The sequence below is a fragment of the Thalia democratica genome, chromosome 4, assembly GCF_965202585.1.
Source record: "Thalia democratica chromosome 4, ktThaDemo2.hap1.1, whole genome shotgun sequence".
Lineage (NCBI taxonomy): Eukaryota > Metazoa > Chordata > Thaliacea > Salpida > Salpidae > Thalia > Thalia democratica.
In genome coordinates, this window is record NC_139168.1 from 77,179,863 (window position 1) to 77,199,841 (window position 19,979).

General features: G+C 22.6%; 1 protein-coding gene across 3 annotated transcripts in view; it reads left to right on the forward strand.

Moving 5' to 3' along the window:
• LOC145833762 (uncharacterized) overlaps positions 1 to 19,979 on the forward strand; it is a 42,174-nt gene that overhangs the window by 9,313 nt on the left and 12,882 nt on the right. For all 3 annotated transcript variants that reach the window (XM_082940938.1, XM_082940936.1, XM_082940937.1), the window contains exons 12-17: positions 4,949 to 5,077; positions 8,547 to 8,645; positions 10,374 to 10,450; positions 10,705 to 10,813; positions 13,659 to 13,799; positions 14,194 to 14,348. In XM_082940938.1, coding sequence (XP_082797064.1) covers positions 4,949 to 5,077; positions 8,547 to 8,645; positions 10,374 to 10,450; positions 10,705 to 10,813; positions 13,659 to 13,799; positions 14,194 to 14,348 — 710 coding nt within the window. The remainder of the gene's footprint in view (positions 1 to 4,948; positions 5,078 to 8,546; positions 8,646 to 10,373; positions 10,451 to 10,704; positions 10,814 to 13,658; positions 13,800 to 14,193; positions 14,349 to 19,979) is intronic.

Genomic DNA, 19,979 nt, shown 5'->3' on the forward strand with positions numbered 1-19,979 from the left:
GTAGTTAAAGTGTGTACTTGAAACAATCATTTACATACTTGAAACAAACTACATATACATTAAAAAGTACAATGAGTTGTCTTTTGTTCATCTGTTTTATTAATAATTTATATTTTTTAATAATAAAACACATTAAGCTTTTATAACTTTGGTACATTTTTGAACAATTTAAATCCATTTTTGAATTTATTGTCTTAATAACTTGTATTGTTCATTTATTTTCATAATATTACTTTGATAAAGACGTATTAAAATACTGTATTTTTAGCTTTTATATCTTTTGTACATTTTTAAATAGTTTTAAACCTTTTTTAGAATTTATCTATTTTGAAGCTTGTGTTGTTTACTTTATTTTGTTAGTGATTTATTTTTCTAATGATGACAAATTAAACTAAAAATATTCATAAATCTTTATTTTGTTCACATATAAAGCATTCAATGCTTTAAAATTTGTTATCACAAAAACAAAATAAATGGCGTAATAATTTATCTTCTATCTTTATTATTTTATTTGCTTAGTCGTTTGTAGTTATATTATGACACACATATATTTTTTGTAAGTTTGACGCACTTAAAAATATAATAAAAATATAAGATAAAATCTTCAAAAGATTATATATTTGTTTTTATATTATCTCTTAATTTGTGATAAATTCAGTGTAAAACTACGTATTAACGGTGTATGAGAAAAATAGTGTATTTTAACAATGTTTTGATTTGAACTTTAAGTTCTCTCAATGATAATAAATTATATATTTAATTTCAACAACAGTATTTTTATTTTAATTTAATAGATAAGTTTCAAAAAGACATGACTAATATAAACTATATTTTGAGAACTAAATAAAATAGTTTTTAAACTGTATTAAGTGTAGATGTATTTATAAAAGTTCTATAGTTGTTTTTTAAAGTTTTTAAGTTATAAAAATATACAGAATCATTCATAACCTTTATACTGCATAAGCACGAAGTTTTTCAACCTGAAAGTTATTTTGACAAGTTAATTAAATTGTTTTGTAATTTTTGTGGTTGACATAGTATATTATATTTTAACACTTTGAACTGGTATGTTGCTTTCACTTAATATTTTATTTTATGTTAGCTCGAAAATGTATGATCAGTAAAAAATAATCGAATTTAAATTACAATTGTTGTCTGAATATGACAGAATTAGTATGTTAGAAACATTCTGTGAATATTTATAATTTTGAGCTTTCTATATAGCTCCTAAATAATTTTTTAGGTCAGTAGCTGATCATAATTATTCATAAATCCATAATTTTATCAGTATACTATCAAAATTGACCCGCATTCAAAATCCACCCAAATTTTTAAATATTTTCTTTATTTATTAATTTACTTTATATATTTTTTCTGCATTGTTTTATTTATTTTTTATTTGTTTTTCACTATCACTGTTACGCCTAACCCTTACCCTCGATCGGTAAGCGGTTCTCGAATTTGACTGGTTGGATTTGGATCGCTAGTTGATTTTAACGTATTCATTTATCACATTCATTTTATATTAAAACAATTTGTGCGATAAAGTTTGGTTTAAAAGAAGTTTATGCGAACTAAATGCTTTAATATGTCAAACCTTTCAAAACTTATAGGTAATTTTACGTTTTAGTACTGTGAGTAGATTTTTAATTTTTTAATTTTATTGTTTCACAACTAACCACATTAAATTTTTCTACATCAAACTTTTAAAAATTTAATATTTTTCATATATACACCCTAATTAAGTTTTGATATATTACTTAACAGATTTCGTAATAATTCTTTTTGTGGTCTATACATATTTTATTGATGTAACACTCTAGAAAATATGTAGTTTAATCATTTAAGCACATTATTTTTAAATTCTCTTTGATATTTTGCAGATTTTCTACTCAAGTGGTTTCAAAGTACTCATAAACAAAGTTTTTTCACTAATTTATACGTCATGTTTTCTTTGCAGAAAATATTAATAAATCTACCAAATAACAAAAATTGTCACAAAACAGAAAAAAGTTTTATTAATTTTCTTTTAGATATATATTGGTAAAAAATTGTACCAATATTGTAGTTCAAAGTACAAATATATTTAATTAAAGTTAAAATTTTAGTTAGGCTGTACACTTTAAGCTGGTATAGTTTTAAAAATGTTTTATTTTATCTATAACTATTGATTTTTTAAATAATTTTTATTTTAGCTGGACTAAAATTCCTCCTTTAAAAAGGTTACTATATATAACTAAAATGTTTTCAAATAGTCATGTAATTTACTATAAAGAACAAATTTCTGAAACCTTAAGTATTTAATAGTATGAGAAATAAAAATTAATATACATTAAATAACTATGATATCAAGCTAATAAAATTAAAATATCATTTCCTTTAAAGTTTTTTGTCTTTAAATATAAATTATTGTGAAATAAGTATAAAGTTCACTTAACTCATTATTATATTTTACTTACCAAAATGAAAACAAATATTTCATAAAGAGAAATATTTTGTTTACTTTTTTAAATTCCTACAATTATGAGTACTTCCTTAATTAGATTTGCTTTTGATATAAATGAAACTTTAGAACAGTAATAAAATTTGCAGTAATTAAATTGTTTATAATAAAAATAGAATTTACTTCCGTGTATAATTTGTTTTATTTATCTTAAATAGTTTTTCATTTTATTATAACTTTTTTAATTGACCTAACAAATATGTTTAGTATATTTAGGTTTTACAATTAGAACTGTATATTGTTACTTCTGTTAAATTTTTTCAAATAAAGTTTATATGTTTTGTAACAACTATTTTGTACACATTGACTTTCTTCATACAATAAAGTATACAAAATAAACTTTTATGAAATTATCATTAGGTATATGAAATTATAATGACGACATTATTAATTTGTTTTGACAATATTTTGAAACAAGTCCAAAAAACTTTGTAACATTTGACTATTGCAACACATTTAATGTTTTTGTGTACTTGAAGTTGACAGAATTTCGAAATTCTGTATATTTCAAAATGTTCGAAAATAAACTTTCAATAAAGTTATTAAAGCTAAGTCAGGAAGTTAATTTTACCGGAAAAATGTTTTGTCGTTTTCCATATAAAATATTTTCAATTTTTAAGTACTTCCTTTCTATTATTGCTAAAATATTTTGAGGATCAATCTTAAAAAAATAAAATCTAGTCACCCAATCAATTTAAAATATTGTCTCAGATTTTTTTTCACATAATTTGTATTACAGTGAAAATTAAACGGGTTATCTTATTTTTTAAGGTCAAAATTAGTTTTGATTTTGTATATTTTTTGTCTAATTACGACTTGACTTTTTTTATAAATTACACCAATAAGACTGATTTGTTTATTTTTGATAGACCTTGGAGTTTTCGAGTGTTTTTTGTGAAAACTGTTTATTCTTTAGGGAGTGTTTTGTGCAACAAACAAAATATTTATGAAAAGAAAAGGAAATTGTTAAAACAAACAAATTTCATTTAAAATATGTCTTAAAATTATAAGTAGCACTTACTTTGAAATTAAAATTTAAGTTTTAATAGTTTGAAAAGCAATCTAAATGTATTAAACTGATAGATTTAAAAATAAAGTTTTTATATTGTTATTATGATTTTTTACTGCTCAAAGATGAATAAAGATAACTTGTTAAAAAAATTGTTTAATTAAAATTCATTTGGTTAAGTTATTTAGTACTTTTTTATACAATATTATTCGAAAAACTTAACTGATGAGTATGTAAAGTCTCAATTTGATAGATACTAGCTTTTTTTAGCTACAAAGGAATGACAAAATTGTTGCAAAATTGATTAATTTACCATAAATTATAAATTTAATTAAGTATACAAATTATGATTATTTTAAAGGCTTGGCAAAATTATTTAATTTAGCTTTGATTTTGTACGAATTGGATTAAATTAATAATAATTGGATGTTAAAAAAAGGCTTATTGTTTATTTTAAAAAATAAACTTTCTCCTTATCTTGCCATTTTAGAAAACTTAAAAAAAGATTAATTAAAATACTGCTAATAGTTTTTGACTTATCTGTCTATTTTTAATGAATTTATTAACATTTAAAATTTTTTAACTCTTCAGATTATTTTTAAATAATTTAAAAAGAATGAAAATGAAAAAAATATTTAAATTAGTATTTAAAGATAAATATCTATGACCTAATATTCACAATATTTTTAGTTATTTATAGCAAAAAAAGTTACTGCGTTTTAGTATAAACTTTGTGTGAAATCCTTTAAGTTAGGCGTTAGTTTGTCAGATTAACCTTTTCAAGTTGTTCTTAGTATAAGGTTAATTGTGTTGATTTGAATTGTGGTAAGGTTTAATTATAGTATTGCAAAAGTCACTAGTTTTTAAATAACAAACCATCTAGATTATCTATTTGTAATTATCTAAATTTTTCCTTGACATACGAATATAAAAGTAAAATAACTAATCTTAAAGTAAACTTTTATGTATAAATATTATTTTACATAAAGAAAGTTTTGTTTACAATTGAAAAAAGAACATTAGATTAAATAATATTATTCTAACTTTGTAAAACAATACAACCTTTATACTTGTAAATTATTCACGTGTTTTTATTAAACAAAAAATTAGTGAAATTAATTTACTTTACCAAAATGTAGCAGTGATCAAAAAATGAATGTTTTTTGCGTATGTATATATAGTACAGGTATGCTGTTGTAAAAGTAAATAAAAATATACTAATAAGGACAAGTTTATAGTGATAAACTAGCTGATGTAGGAGGTTACAACTTGTTATTAAAATTAAATTTATGATAGTGAACAATTTAGTATCATAGAAAGAAGAACAAACAAACGTATATATGTATTACATAAACGTTTTCCAAAAAGTTAATAAAAAAGTATTCATAAAGAAAAATTTTTACAATATATATATATTAAACAATATACACTTATAGGAAGAAGAACAGACAAATGTAGACGCAGGAAAAGTAATAAAACCTGTGATTAGAACAAAGAAAACACAAGTTAATTACGCCAGTCCAGACTGTGGCAGTAAAATATTGTCCAGTAACCCAGAAGCTCAAGTTAGTGTTTGTTTGTTTATTATATTTGATTTATTATTGTCTTTACACATACTTTTATTTATTACAAAACACAAGTTAATTACGCGATTCATGATTGTGAAAGTAAACCCTGAAGCTCAACTTAGTATTTCTTTGTTTAATTTGTCTATCGTCTCTAGTTTAACTTTTTATTTTGTATTTTATGTTTTACCGGTTCTTGCTTAGTGTAAGTTTTTTTTTTTGCAAGTTTTTTAAAAACTTTTGTTTTGTAATTATTGGCACCACAGTTACATAGATATACTTGCGTAATAATTAATTTAAAAGAATTAATCTTTAGTTGAGAAAAAAGTAGATGAGCTTAATGTAGGCTAAATTAAACTATCTAATATTTTTTAATAGTTTTTTTCAAACATAATTTAAATAAAACTACACATACAGACATAATCAAAGTAATTTTGACCACAAAATAAACAAAAAATGTATTTGACCAAACATCAAAGTCTGTCATCTCATTTTAAACTGAACATGATGCAATGTGAATTTAGAAATTGATTGACTTTTTATAAAAGTGTTTTAGATTACCTATGTTACAGTAAATATAACTGTAATCAAGTTACTTAAAAAACATAATTGCAGATTAATTTTGTGCTTATTTAAAAAATGTCTCTTATAATCATAACATAATAAATTTAAGCTAATTGTATAGTAATTTTAAAGTCAAGGTCATAATTTTATTGGTTTTATTTCATTATTTCATAGTGTGATTTAGTTACTGTAGTCTAAGTTGACTACAATTGAAAAAAACAATTATAATAGTTTTGGTAAAAGTATATAAGGTATAATATAGTACGTAATTTTTTTAAGTAAAGAAATTGTGAATTATAGACTAAGTTACTTCATAAAAAGTATGAGTTTTTAAAAGTTAAAGCGTTTTATTAGTTCATTTAAGTATTAAATAGTATTTAAAATAATAACATACATCATAGCTCAACTGTCACTTAATTCATATAAAAATTTAATTTTTTTTAAGCTGTTAAAGTTTTAAATAAAAGTCTAGCTAACTATTTATAAAAAAAAAACTTCTACTCTTGATTGATATGGTAAAGTTATAAGTTTATAGTTGAAATTGAAACTATTTTTGTAATAAATTAAATGTGTGGGTAGTAGTTATAATTTTAAGTCTGTTTTTAAATATTTTTTCAACGCAAAATTCAACTCAAACACAGTATTTTTTTTTGTTTAAGAATGTAAAAGCAAAAATAATTTTTTTTAATAATTTTTCTCTAAAAAACTTTAAGAAAATCTATCTAAACAATAAATTAAAGTAGTAATGTAGTAAAATAATATTTTTTGTTTTTTATTTTATTTTTAATGTTGTATAAATATATAGTTTTCAATTTAGTTTTAAGCTAATAGTATTTGATCAATAATTATAAGATTTAAGTTCCTATCCGAAATGTTAAATGATTTCTGTTCTTTTATGATGTAATAAAGCATTAGACTTTAGAGAGTTTATGAATAATGAATACAATACCACTTAAGGTGTGGGATGTTTATATTGCATAACTTTTATTCTTTTGTTTCTTAATACTTTAATTTTTTTTAGAAATGTATTTTTAAAGTTAGGAAGTTAAGTACATACTTTTTATTTCTTAAAATATAAGTATAAAGTTTAAACAATATTAAGTTTGTATACATTTATAATAAAAGTAGATAAATTTAAATCAATTTATTGTATGGTTATTTTAAGTAAAAAGTACTTTACTGCTATTTTTAGGATATGTTTTAGTTTTTTAATGTTGTATAAATGTTTACAATTTATTTTTAAATGAAGTCATTAAAAGTTTTAAATATTGCTTAATCATATTGAAAGTAAGTTAAAAACATTTGTAATATATATAGTCGTTACGTTTATTACACATAATGACAAACAACTAATAATAGATAAGTCAAGACATAAATGTAAATGTTCAATACTTTCAATCTCTAGTATATTAATCTTTTTTTTTTGTATATTACAAAAATCACAAGATTTATCAGTTTGCATTAGTTAAGTTGTGAACAAGATACGTCGTACTTAAGAAACATGTCTATTTCGTGAAACATAAAGTTACCTTGAATATTGCTGATTCATTGAAAAGTGTTAAATAATATTGTAGGTCAAATAAGTAAATCTACTCACTTCTGTTTAATAAAGTAATTGTTAGTGTAACACTTTATTAAAGTCATGCAGTTTGTAAAAAAAAACAATTAATACAAACTGTTTCGTTCTTTGTAAAGTTGGTATGTTGTTTTCAACATGTAACTAGTACTAACAATTTAACATGACTAAGTTAACAATATTTTTATAAATCAAACACTAAAAGTAAACAAAATGTCTACTTTGAGCCAGGTCAATCCAGGACACTTCCAGTGATTTATCTTGTTGTTGCTTAAACATTACAAATAAAAGTGACATTTTGTGTCCCAAAAAATTTAAAAATAAACTTTATAAGCATCAAAATATTAATGTCTAAACTTTAAAGTATATATATATTTATATCAATTAACTAGTTTTCGAACTTAAAACTTGAATTAGTTTAGCTTACCACCTTAAATTTAAACAAATCTCTTTATAGCATATGCTTTAGTAAATAATGTTTTAAAATTTCCACAAACTATTTCTAACCAGTAATTTTAATATTTATAGTGAGTTTATACAGTAACAATCTAATATGTTAATTTATATTTACGTCATTATTACTTAAGTGCTACTTGCTAGTTTTATTTAGCATAATTTTAAATAGACTGTTCATGTTTCAATTTATTTCAAATAAAGCAAATTAAAACTTGTTTCTAAAATATAACATCATATCGAGTTTTTTTTATACAGACTCTTTTGAAAAACGACTTATTTTAAATACCTATTGCTGAATTACATGGCTGTTTTATCATATTGTTTTTATTATAGCAGCAGTTTGCAGTGAAAACAAATATATCCCAAGCCCTTGTTATGTTATAGTCATAACTATGACCAAAATAAATTTTTATTTTACTTTATAACACATTTCTGCAGTTATATTGGAAAACAAAGATGTATACATGTTGAAACTTTATTATGATAATTAAATAATGAAAGTTTTAATGTTTTTCAGTAGCATCGATATTTATTATCTATTTACAGCATATATCAGCAGTCTTAAGCGATAAACATGCATAACCCTTGTTCTAATAATACATTAAAAATTTTCAGACCTGAAGATCCCAATTTCGGGTGAAACGTTGTTGTCTTTTGTAAATAAAATTGTTATTAGTTTTGTATCCGAAAATTTTTGTCGAAACATTTTGTGTTAAAATAGTACTCATCACACATGCATATTAGCAATATTAATATTTATATATTATTCTACAGCACATTTCTGCAATTTGTTAGGAAACAAATAAGTATACATGATAAATTCCTGTTCTGCTAGTATATTAAACAATATTAATGTTTAAATATTTTTTACAGCATATCTCTGCAGTCTTAAGTGAAAACAAAGATGTATACATGTTAAATCCCTGTTCAGCTAATATATGGTTTAACGTTGAATTGTGTGAAGCCGTTCAAGTAAGTTATTCTTTTACAATAGAAAAAAAGTTATCAACAAAAATTCCTGCAAGTTTATTATATACTTATAAAAAATTAATGACATTAGTTTAATAAGTGTAGTTTGCTTACATAAAAGTTATAAACATCTATGGTAATTGTATATAAAGCGTATCGTACTGATAAAAGGTACTTTAAAATAAAGTGTATAATGTAAATCATAAACTTATTAATATATCTTTAGTAAAAAAAGTTGTTACTATTCATGCTCAGTTTAAGATACATTTGTATTACATTCATAAGATACGTGTAAATTAGCAGATTACAATCATTTAAAACTTTAGGAACAATTTTGAAAGTTTAATTTTGTTATGTTTGAAAACCTTTTATCTGAATTGACCTTTGTTAAGTTTTATTGAAAAATAACTACTTTCAATATGCAGAGAGTTTTACTTTGTTAATTAGGCTCAGAAGTTAAGGATTAACCTCATTGATATAATCAATTACTTAATCTAATGTCTTAAACGAAAGTAATTATACACTAAGTAAGTTTTTCTTTTAAAGAATAAATACAAGTTTGTTTTAATAAAGCTCTTTAGTGTTTAAAAAACTTACATTACCACTAGTTTTGTGGTGTTTTTTTAAATTTTTATTTAATTTTTATACATATATGATTTCATTATATATAGTTATTAATTCTAATGGTAAAATTATAACTTTACTACCTAAACTTCACTTAATAATTTTAATATTTTGTAACTTCAAAATATTTTTGCTAATCTTCCATAATTTTTTTTTATAAATTTTAGTCAATAATTTCTAATTTTGTCTAAGATATGTGTTTAACAAGTAGTTCCTATGTGTTTAAACTTTTAGTCAGTTTAAATTTTCACTAAACAAAAAGGATGTTTATATTTAACAAAATTTATAAATAATGTACTTTGCCCAGGCAAACTAATTTCTCTCGTAACTTTTTATTTTGTCTTCTTATGTGAACTCATTTTTACTAGTCAAAACTTTTTAAACAAACAATATTTATATTTACTTATCTCACATTTTTTAACTATGTATAATAATTTTATTAGTTTGTTATGATTTTTTTAATAAATCAGGTTATTATAATTTATTATTGAAATAAAGTAAAAAATTTGGAAATATAAAGTTTTTACAGTTTCATTAAAGTTTATATATACTAGAAAAAAGATACCTTTAAAATTTCTTTATTTTCTCAAACATTAAGTACAGAAGTTCACCTTAAAATTTTAGAAGTTTAAATTTTATATTTTTTTTCTATATTACGTATAAGCTTTTTTAAGTAGTAATTATGTATCGTAAAATGACTTTATTTTTGTTTTATTTGTTTTTTATCTCAAGCAGTTTGACGTAAAATTAATTGCTGGTATTTATTTAAAACATTTACTTAAAAAAATAGATATTTACTTATTTTTTTACTTAAAAAAGTAACTACAGAATATAAATACAATACATCTTATGCCACTGTCTATTGTTTTATAGAAGATTGCGAATTAGTTTCATTACTATAATACAATTTACCAACTTGGAGTAATTTTACTTCAAGTTATAACATTCTTACAGACATAACTCTTTTCATTCTATTAACTTTCAAAAATATTTATACTAAGGTGTTCATAAATATTTATAATAAGGATATGAGAATTAACTTTCATATTTTAAGCTATGCACTCTATATTTAATAATTTACTCAAATATTAACTTTTTTCATCACAGGTTCAACAAATCCAGTTAGCAAACTACGAGTTGTTCTCATCAGCCCCTCATGAGTTCGATGTATACGTATCGGAAAGGTAGTGTAATTTACATTTGTTTTGTTTTAAAAATAAGTTTAAATGAAAAGCTGAGTGTACCGTGGAATTGTGTAGTTCTTTTTATTCTATTATTATAAACTTAAACAACCTTAATATCCTCAGGTACCCATTATTATAAGTTAAAATTATAACTATGTTTAATAACTGCTTAAAGTATACTGTTTTATTGTCTGTTAATATTTATACAGATCTTTATTTTCATAAACAAACTATAACAACAAGTTATTTTTAAGGTACCCAGCAAGGGAATGGGTGCACATCGGTAGTTTCAAAGGTGAAAATTCAAGGGATTTGCAAACCTTCGAGCCTGAGAAAGATGTTATGTTCGCCAAATTCGTAAAAGTTAGTTGATTTCTAATATTTGGATGTCAATTTTTATTTTTTATACACTTCATTTGCGAAGTGTATTAAAATGTAATACTTTGTTAGTTATTTTTTTTAAACCTTAATAAAAACCCCATGTTAGCTATATATTAAAAAATTTTTTTTTTTTTCAATTTAATTGCCTTTCAATCAGCTAGGTCAAATTGTATCAATATCTTAAACTTTAAGTTTCAACCATAAGTACATATTATTTTTATATCGCTAAAATTTATTTCAAAAACTGTGTAGACTATAAATTTAGAAGTAGATTTGACATATTTAGAATAAAAGTTTACTAAAGTTCAATATAACAGAGTACAAAGCTATATAAAGTTTACTTAGAGCATTTGTTGTGCTATAAAAACAAAAAAATTGTTAATTGTTTGTACAGTAATGAAGTAAAGTGTTTGTTTAGTCACTTTAAAACACGTGTATAATTGTAAAAAGTTTCAAAAAAAAATTGCATCAGCTTTGGATACAAAGTCTTGTATTTGTTATATTTGTCACCAGAATTCAGTCTAAATAGGTAACTTCTGCTATATATCAATTTTAACTTTGGATTTTACTTTTGAAACTTTTAAATAGTTAAAACTGTTATTAAAAAAAACTTAATAAATGGTATAGTTTTTTATTACAATTTTTTAAAATATATCATTTAATATATATTTCTTATAAATTAAAAGAAAATATTTTCATTAAGCAAGGTAACCATAAAAGTCATATAAACTTAAACTTAGCCATTTATTTCATGATTCGAAACATTTATTATTCATCTTGTAAAGTCAAGTCTGTTAAATAAAATTTGTTTAAATATAAAACGTGCAAATTTAAATGTTTTTGCAAAGTTTTTGAATTTAATCTTTGCACTTGAATTATGAACTTTATTCACCAACTTATTGTAAATATATATATCAAAAAATTTCATTTGTTTGTTTAGGGTTTTCTCACTCAAAAGTTTACTTTTGAAAACGATGAATAATCAAAGCTTAGAACAGCTAATAAAACAAACAAAAGTTTTTTTGAGTACAAATACATTTGGCACAAAATTGATGTTAACAAATACAAATTGTGTACAAAATGTTATCATTTCTAGCACTTCTAGATTGTAGAAAGCTTAAATTGATACAAGATAGCTTTGAAAAAATAATTTATTTTTGTTTTAGTAAACTCATAAGTACAAACAGTAAGTTGAAACGAAATCTAACCACGATGATAAGCATTTTTACCTACTCAGTATATTGAAAGTGATAAAACAAATAGTATAAATATTCTATTCAGAATGAAATGAAAAATAACCACAAAAACGATTTTTTTTCCCTTTATCCATACTAATAATAATAAAATAAGTAAAAGTATATAAATAGTTTTTGAAATAAGTGAAAAATGGTTTTATAACATAAATCTACGGAATAAAATATAACACTCCTTGAACCCAAGTTGAAAATTTTATTTGTTGCACTTGAGACCACAAGTGAATAAAATATTTTATATCGCAAATTAAGTACTTCTTTGTTAGAAAAGAGATATGAATTCTGTTAAACGTATGATTTAAAAATAACACATTATTTGAATGCACAATTGTAAAGTGAAGCAAAAAATACAGTAACCTCTCGCTTATTTACGCACATTGTGTCCCCAGGAAAAATGCGTAAAGATACGAGAGATCGTAAAGATATGAGAGGTACTAAACAAACTTACTATAATGGCTGTTTTTTGATATTGCTTCTGGCTAAAAGCATACTGAGGCCTTTTCCAATTTTAACAACTTGTTTACTTCATTTATAAATATAAAAACAAGAATAAGATAAAACTACACATATACTAAAAAAAAAGATTTAAATTAATAAAAAACATTTAAATTTATATATCAAGTAAAACATCAAATGAATATTAGTGATATGTTTACTAAAAAATTACAGTTGAGATTTGTGTTAAGTGTAAGCTCTATATTTATTAAGTATCACTGCTACTTTTAGCTAGGTAGTTTCATTAGATTTCATTTTTAGATGTTTATTCATATATAGAGCAAGAGTGCTGTATTATTTATTTGTGTTTTAAATTCTTATTACTTTATTTTAGTTTCATTATTTAACACAATCATATTTCTCACAGTATTTTAATTTAATCTCTTACTGTTAAAAAAATTGCTGATATAGTGAGATATAACTAAATTTTTATCAATTAGTTGAAGGAACATAAATTTACAAAGTCTAAAGATGTAGAGAGGTGAGTTAGCATTTAGAAACATATCTTAAAATTAAAAAAATATATACAACAAAACCTATCTTTTTCAATATTCGAAAAAAAAAAAATTGTTTTTTGAATTTTTTAGAATTCTAAAATGCGTAACTAAACGAGAGTGCGTAACGTCACGAGTGCGTAAAGATGCGAGAGGTTACTGTACTAACAAAATATTTAAAAATTAGTAAAGTTTATATACATTTATACACTTTTAATCTTAAAATTATTAGTGTAAATCAAATTATAAAAATATTTATGCTTCTGGATACATTTTGACGTTTACAAATTCTAAATACAATATAAAGGCTTGTTTTGCCTTACAAACGGAGGTTTCTACACTCAACATGTAAAATTTTTTAAATGATTCAAATTTATATACTTACATATAATAACTAGTGTTTGTGGGTGACGTCATTAAGATAAATATAATTTTTAGATTTACTATAAACTTGACCTTGAAAATACTCAATATATTTATACACAGGTTAATTTCATTTTTTATTATAACTAATTACAACAAACTATTACATGCAAGTAATAACAAAATACAGTATATAACAAGTAATAAAACTTATTGTTTTAGATTGAAATGAAGTCAAATCATGGCAATGAACATTTTTGCCCATTATCCATATTGAGAGTCATGGGAATCTCAATGGTTGATGAGTTTGAACACCACGAAGAAGAAAATAATAAACAAATTAAAAAAGATGAAAATATTCAGGTTATTTATTAGTATTATATTGAACAGTTCTGATTTTTATTTTTGTTAATAAATAATTTTGTCTATTAACAACTTTTAATTTTAAAATTTATCAGTTTTGAGAAAGTTTAAAATAATTATTTTATTAAATGATATTTAGGATAACTTTTTGCTAAAGGAACTTATCAATAAAGCTTATTGGTAAAGCTTAGAAAGATATTTATAAAAATATGATAAATTACCTTACATACGTTTTATTATATGTTTTGGTTTATTGTTTATTGTTTATTATATGTTTGGTTATTTACATACGTTTTATGTAAATAAGCTGATTTTTCTTTGCTTTCTAGTTTTTTGAAGTATGTATGGGTCAGAGAAAACAGAAAGCTTAAATAAATAATTAAGTTTTCAACAGGAAAACACAGAAAAACAACCAACAAGTTCTGAAGAACAGGTTGAAGTTGAACAAGAAAAAAAAGATGAGAATTTGGGAAGCAAAATAATTAACACAATTGTTAATGTTGTGGATAGCATACTTGGAACTGAGAAAGATAATAACTCTACTAATAAGTTAGTTTTTTTATAGAAACCTACATATATATATACTTTACAAAGTTAAGGCCATAGGGGGGGGTAGACCATGTTTTTTACAAGTTGATCTTATTTTATAGAGTTTTTACTAAGCTTCAAGATGCTTTTTACCGTTTTTAAAAATTCGAATTAGTTTTTGAGATATGACCGGCCAAAGTCGGGCCACATAACAGGTTCCTTATGGGGAAGGAAAACTAAAACGGCGAAAAAAGACTAATGCATTCAAAATCTATCTCCTCCTTCATTTTTTAAGCAATCTTCTTCAAACTTTCACAGTCTATTCTTTATACAATAACAAAAAAACGTTATTTGTGACTTTAAAAAATTTCAAGTAAAAATACCTTTTTTTTGTAATTTTATGACAAAAATTAAAAAAAAAAGTGAATTTTCATCAAAAAAAATTTTTTTTTACAAAAAAAAGGTATTTTTACTTGAAATTTTTTAAAGTCACAAATAACGTTTTTTTGTTATTGTATAAAGAATAGACTGTGAAAGTTTGAAGAAGATTGCTTAAAAAATGAAGGAGGAGATAGATTTTGAATGCATTAGTCTTTTTTTGCCGTTTTAGTTTTCCTTCCCCATAAGGAACCTGTTATGCGGCCCGACTTTGGCCGGTCATATCTCAAAAACTAATTCGAATTTTTAAAAACGGTAAAAAGCATCTTGAAGCTTAGTAAAAACTCTATAAAATAAGATCAACTTGTAAAAAACATGGTCTACCCCCCCCTATGGCCTTAATTATACATTGAAAACATTAGTTTTTATTAACCTGATAATTTAAGTTGTACTTTTTTTTTATTCATGGTATCGTATTTTATAATCTTAATGTCCTTACCGCTATAAATAATATGAAAATGAAACGAAAATATTTATTTCAATTTAAATACTAAAAAAACAAGTTTTAATTCAATACAAAATCCTTTTTATTGACAAATATTGGTCACTGCCTAAAAAAATTACTTTTCAGCTTATTAGTTTTAGTTGTAGAAAAAAACTTTCATAGATAGTAAATGAAATCTAAAAGTTTACAAAATACAAACGTTTTTAAATTGACAACTTATACAAAATTAAATGAACTTTCGACGTAACCCACAAATATTAGCTTACAAGTTTTACAACATATTCGTATAATTTTTCAAATTTGGAAAGTATATTGTTGTTCTTAATTTTCAGGCACGCAAATGCCTTTGTAAACCACCGTTATTTATGTTATTTAGTTATAGTTGAAACAAAAATGAAGGTAGTCTTAAGTTCTGACTCAAAAACTTTTAATTTTTTTTCTGTTAAGTATTAATGGTAAAAAAAGTAGTTTTTCTAATTGAAACGTAAGTTTGAATAGGTTATTTTTATTATTTGTCAACTTTATCGTTAATGTGTGATAAACTAGAATATTTGTTTGCAACGATGATTTAGCTTCATCATAAAAATAAAGTTGATAAGTTCTGTAATCATATCTTCAATAAGTTCACAACATATATGATAAAAAAGTAATTTAATATTTAGTATTGTCTTATAAACATAGCACATAGATAAAATATACATTTTTATACCTTATTATACGAAAAGCGAATCGTCATATATTAAAACATATTCTGTAGATCTAATGTTGATTATAAAAGTCTCGAAATTGAATAATTATTTATTTTTGATGAGCAACTACTTGGTAGGTAAATAAAAAAACAATAAAACTATACTTTTTTTTAAACATTCGTTTTAACCAATTAGAAAAGTTTAAATAAATTTAGTTACATATTAAAGTATTTAATAACTATTATAGAAATGTATAAACATCAATCAGTCAAATAACGTTTAGGTTTTATAACCAGTTTTAATATTGCACAAAGTGTTTTTGAACATAATTATTTCTAAACAATATAACAGCAATAAATCTAAAACAGCAATTCATAACAACAAAGTTTAAAATACTGTGTCATATATATTTTATTATTCAATTCAATAGTTTGTTATAATAAGTTATAATCAAAAAATTAATTTAGTTTGTGTGTAAATATATTGAGTATTTTCAAGGTCAAGTTTATAGTAAATCTAAAAATTATAATTATCTTGATGACGTCACCCACAAATACTAGTTATTAAATAAAAGTATATAAATTTGAAACATTTGAAAATTTATACCAGCTGGGTATAAAAACCTCTGTTTGTAAGGCTAAACAAGCCTTTAAATCTTATTAAGAATTTGTAAACGTCAGAATGTATCCAGAAGCATAAAGATATTTATAATTTGATTTTCACTTATAATTTTAAGATATAAAGTGAAAAAAATGTATATAAACTTTACTAGTATTTAAAGATTGTTAAGAATATTTTTCACTTTACAAGTGTGCATTTAAAAAATGTGTTATTTTTAAATCATACGTTTAATAGAATTGAAATTTATATTCTTAGTTCTTAAATTGCGATATAAAATATTTCATAAAACTTATAACATTCTTAACTTGGGTTCAAGGAGGTAAATTAAAATAATTAGCTTAAAATAAGTTTTTTATAAAACAGTTTTTCAGAATTATTAATAAAAAACTAATACAAATGAAAATCTATACTCGAGTATAACATAGTTTTATGTTTTAACATAATTTCTAAACATAAGGTATTCGAATAACGCTTAATTATTTCAACCAGATTCAAACTTTCATAAAGTGGCTTTGAACATACATTTTTAAATAGTAAATAAATTTAAGTCTGAAAAAATATTTCAAAGCACTAAAATTTTCATTTCTTTCAGTCGAGTTTAATTTGTTGTGTCAGTTTTAAAAAAGTTTTTTTTTAATTTTAGATAAACATTTTAAAGTGTTCAAAAGATGATAAAATAGTTATTATAATAGAGTAGAATTCATAATTTATATTTAAAAATTTTGAAACGTTAATACCCTAATGACCCACAAACTATCACACTTTTAAATTTTACTTATATTTTGAAATAATTATAAAGTAATGTGTTGGAAATCTTTGAATTTGTGAGGCAGAAACAAGCCTTTAAGTCGAATATATTCAAAATAGTAATTATTTAACCAAGATCAGAATCACTACTAGTTTTAAAACTCGTCTTAATTTTTTAATCATAGTTAATAAAATATTTAAATTTTACAAGCAATAAATTTTGTATCAATACTTTTTGCCTATCTGTGTAATTGTGCTTAGAAATACTCAATACTTTTTGTACAAATATAAAAAGTTGTACTACAAATTTAATTATTGAGAATAGTATACTTATTAAATTATTTTATTATAAAATATAGCTTTAATAGTAAAATATGTCTTATAATTGTTATAAACTACTTTTAAACAATGTATAAAAGACACTGAGTGCAAAATCCAAATAAATTGACACTTTAAAAGTAATAAATAAACAAACTATTTGATCAGTCATAAAGAAATATACCAAAATTAAAGATTTGATTAATTTACACCTTGTAAAAATTTGTAGAATAGTTAAACTGTAAGCTCATTTTACTTCATATTATGTATTTGTGTTTATATTCATACTTATTATCGCTTCAAATCTTTTGTGGTTAACAAAGATTTTAAACGCAATGAATTTTCTTTCATGAAAAATCTTTTAAAATTTTAATGGTTCTTATAAAACGAATAATTCATAGATGCGACTCATGGGTTTTAAAAAAGTAAATTTTATTCAATTTTAATTATTAGAATGACGTCACCCACTAATCTTCACATCAGATATTTGTTTAGAAATTGGTGTGACTACATGTAATACAACAATTGATCACAGTTATCAATATTTGTCAGGCACAATGATTGCCTTTTTAGAATTATATTGTAAATATTTTAACTCTTTGTCGGTTGAACTAGATTTGTAAAAAATCTAAGCTTTATCTTAAAATAATGCATGACAAACATTAAAAAAAACATTATCTAGACCAGGGTTTCCCAAACTTATTTACTAAATCGCCCCCTTTTCAGAAATTCGAAAAATAATCGCCCCCCACAATTTTAAAAAGTAGTTTTTTTCTTGTGTAAAAATTTTTGAGCCAAAAAATTTGTGTTCGAAATGTAATTTAGTCTGGTATTTCTTGAGCACGAACTTTTGAGTTGTGTCTAAAGTAGTTTACAGGGCTTAAGAAAAAGTTACTGTTGTTTTCTTATAAGCCCAGTAAAGTGTATTAAAATACTTAAATATTAAAAAGCCTTGTGTAATCAGTAATCAATCATGATTAAATATGAATTGTTTTAAAACTAATGAAACTTTTAGGGTAGTTGTGGGAAACTTTCGTAGTCAGCAATTTATATTTACTAAAAATCTTGTCTTCTTTCAATTCGTTAAAAAAATGTAGTTGCGGGCTGCATAATTTAATAAAATAACTTATATAAAAGTAAAAAACTCGAGCATAATTGTAATAAAATGATTTACTATTATTGTGATCTAAGAAATACTAAAGTAACTGAAAACCAAATTGAAAGTGTATTTCAAAATCATAAGCATCAAAAAACTAAATTTTGTATATTTTTCACAAGTAGTTTTTTAGTTACTTAGAAGGTCTAAATTTGATTGGATCTGGACCGTACGTTACCCATCTGTAATCTTAACTAAAACCTGACATTATAACTATCTCTCATTTAACGAATTTCGGACATTTAGAAGTGAATACTAAGTAACTTATTCAAGTCGCACAAAATACTTAAATTATTTTACAAATAGGCGTATTCTAAAATTAAATAAAAGAGATTAAAAAACTATAAAAGAATAAACAGAATATTTTACACATAATAAAAAAAATATTAAAACACCATTGCTGAGCCAGTTTTAGGAAGTTTGACCGACTGGTTTGTTATCTCAAAAAAAGTTGTTTTATCAATAGCTTCTGTTAATGCAGTAAAATTATTAATTTCAATGCTTAGATACATTATAAGCAAGTTACTTATAAAATTATAAATTTTATTTTAAGCTTTTTAAACTATATGTTTTGTAGTAGAATACCATTAAATAGTATTTGAATTGGAATAACCTTTAGGAAACTAAACTTTAATTTTAACATTTTTTTTCTTAATTTAAACTCAAAAAAATCAAACGTTTTACAGTAAATTCTGTAAACAGAAAAAAATCAATAAAAAATTATTTTAATAGCGTTAAAACTTTGTTTTGTAACTGTAGCAGTCTTTTTGATGGCTTATTTAATACTGTTTAATTTTATTTTTCTTCTAGTTATTAGCCTATAATAATTTACCAAAAGAAAATAGTGAAAAACTAAAAGCTAGTGTTGAACTAACGAAATAAACAACATATTATATTTGCTAATATATTAAAAAAATAAGATAAAACAAAAAAGAGTTGATAAATAGTTTAAAATTATTTAATATATAGATTTTCTAACAATTAAAAATCAAGTTAAAAAATAAATTTAAGTTTAATTTTCTTTTAAATGAAAAAATTTGAAGTCATTTTAAATAGAGACATCAAATCTATACTCTTTTAAAACCAAAAAATAAATTTTGAAATGAAAACTTTAATGTTTGTCAAGTTTTTTTTATTTATACAAATTAAACAAGTAATAAAAAAAAATATGTCAATTAAATTTCTTTCAAACAAATACTTTAACCACTATGCTATAAAAACTTTTAGTGTAATGTAAA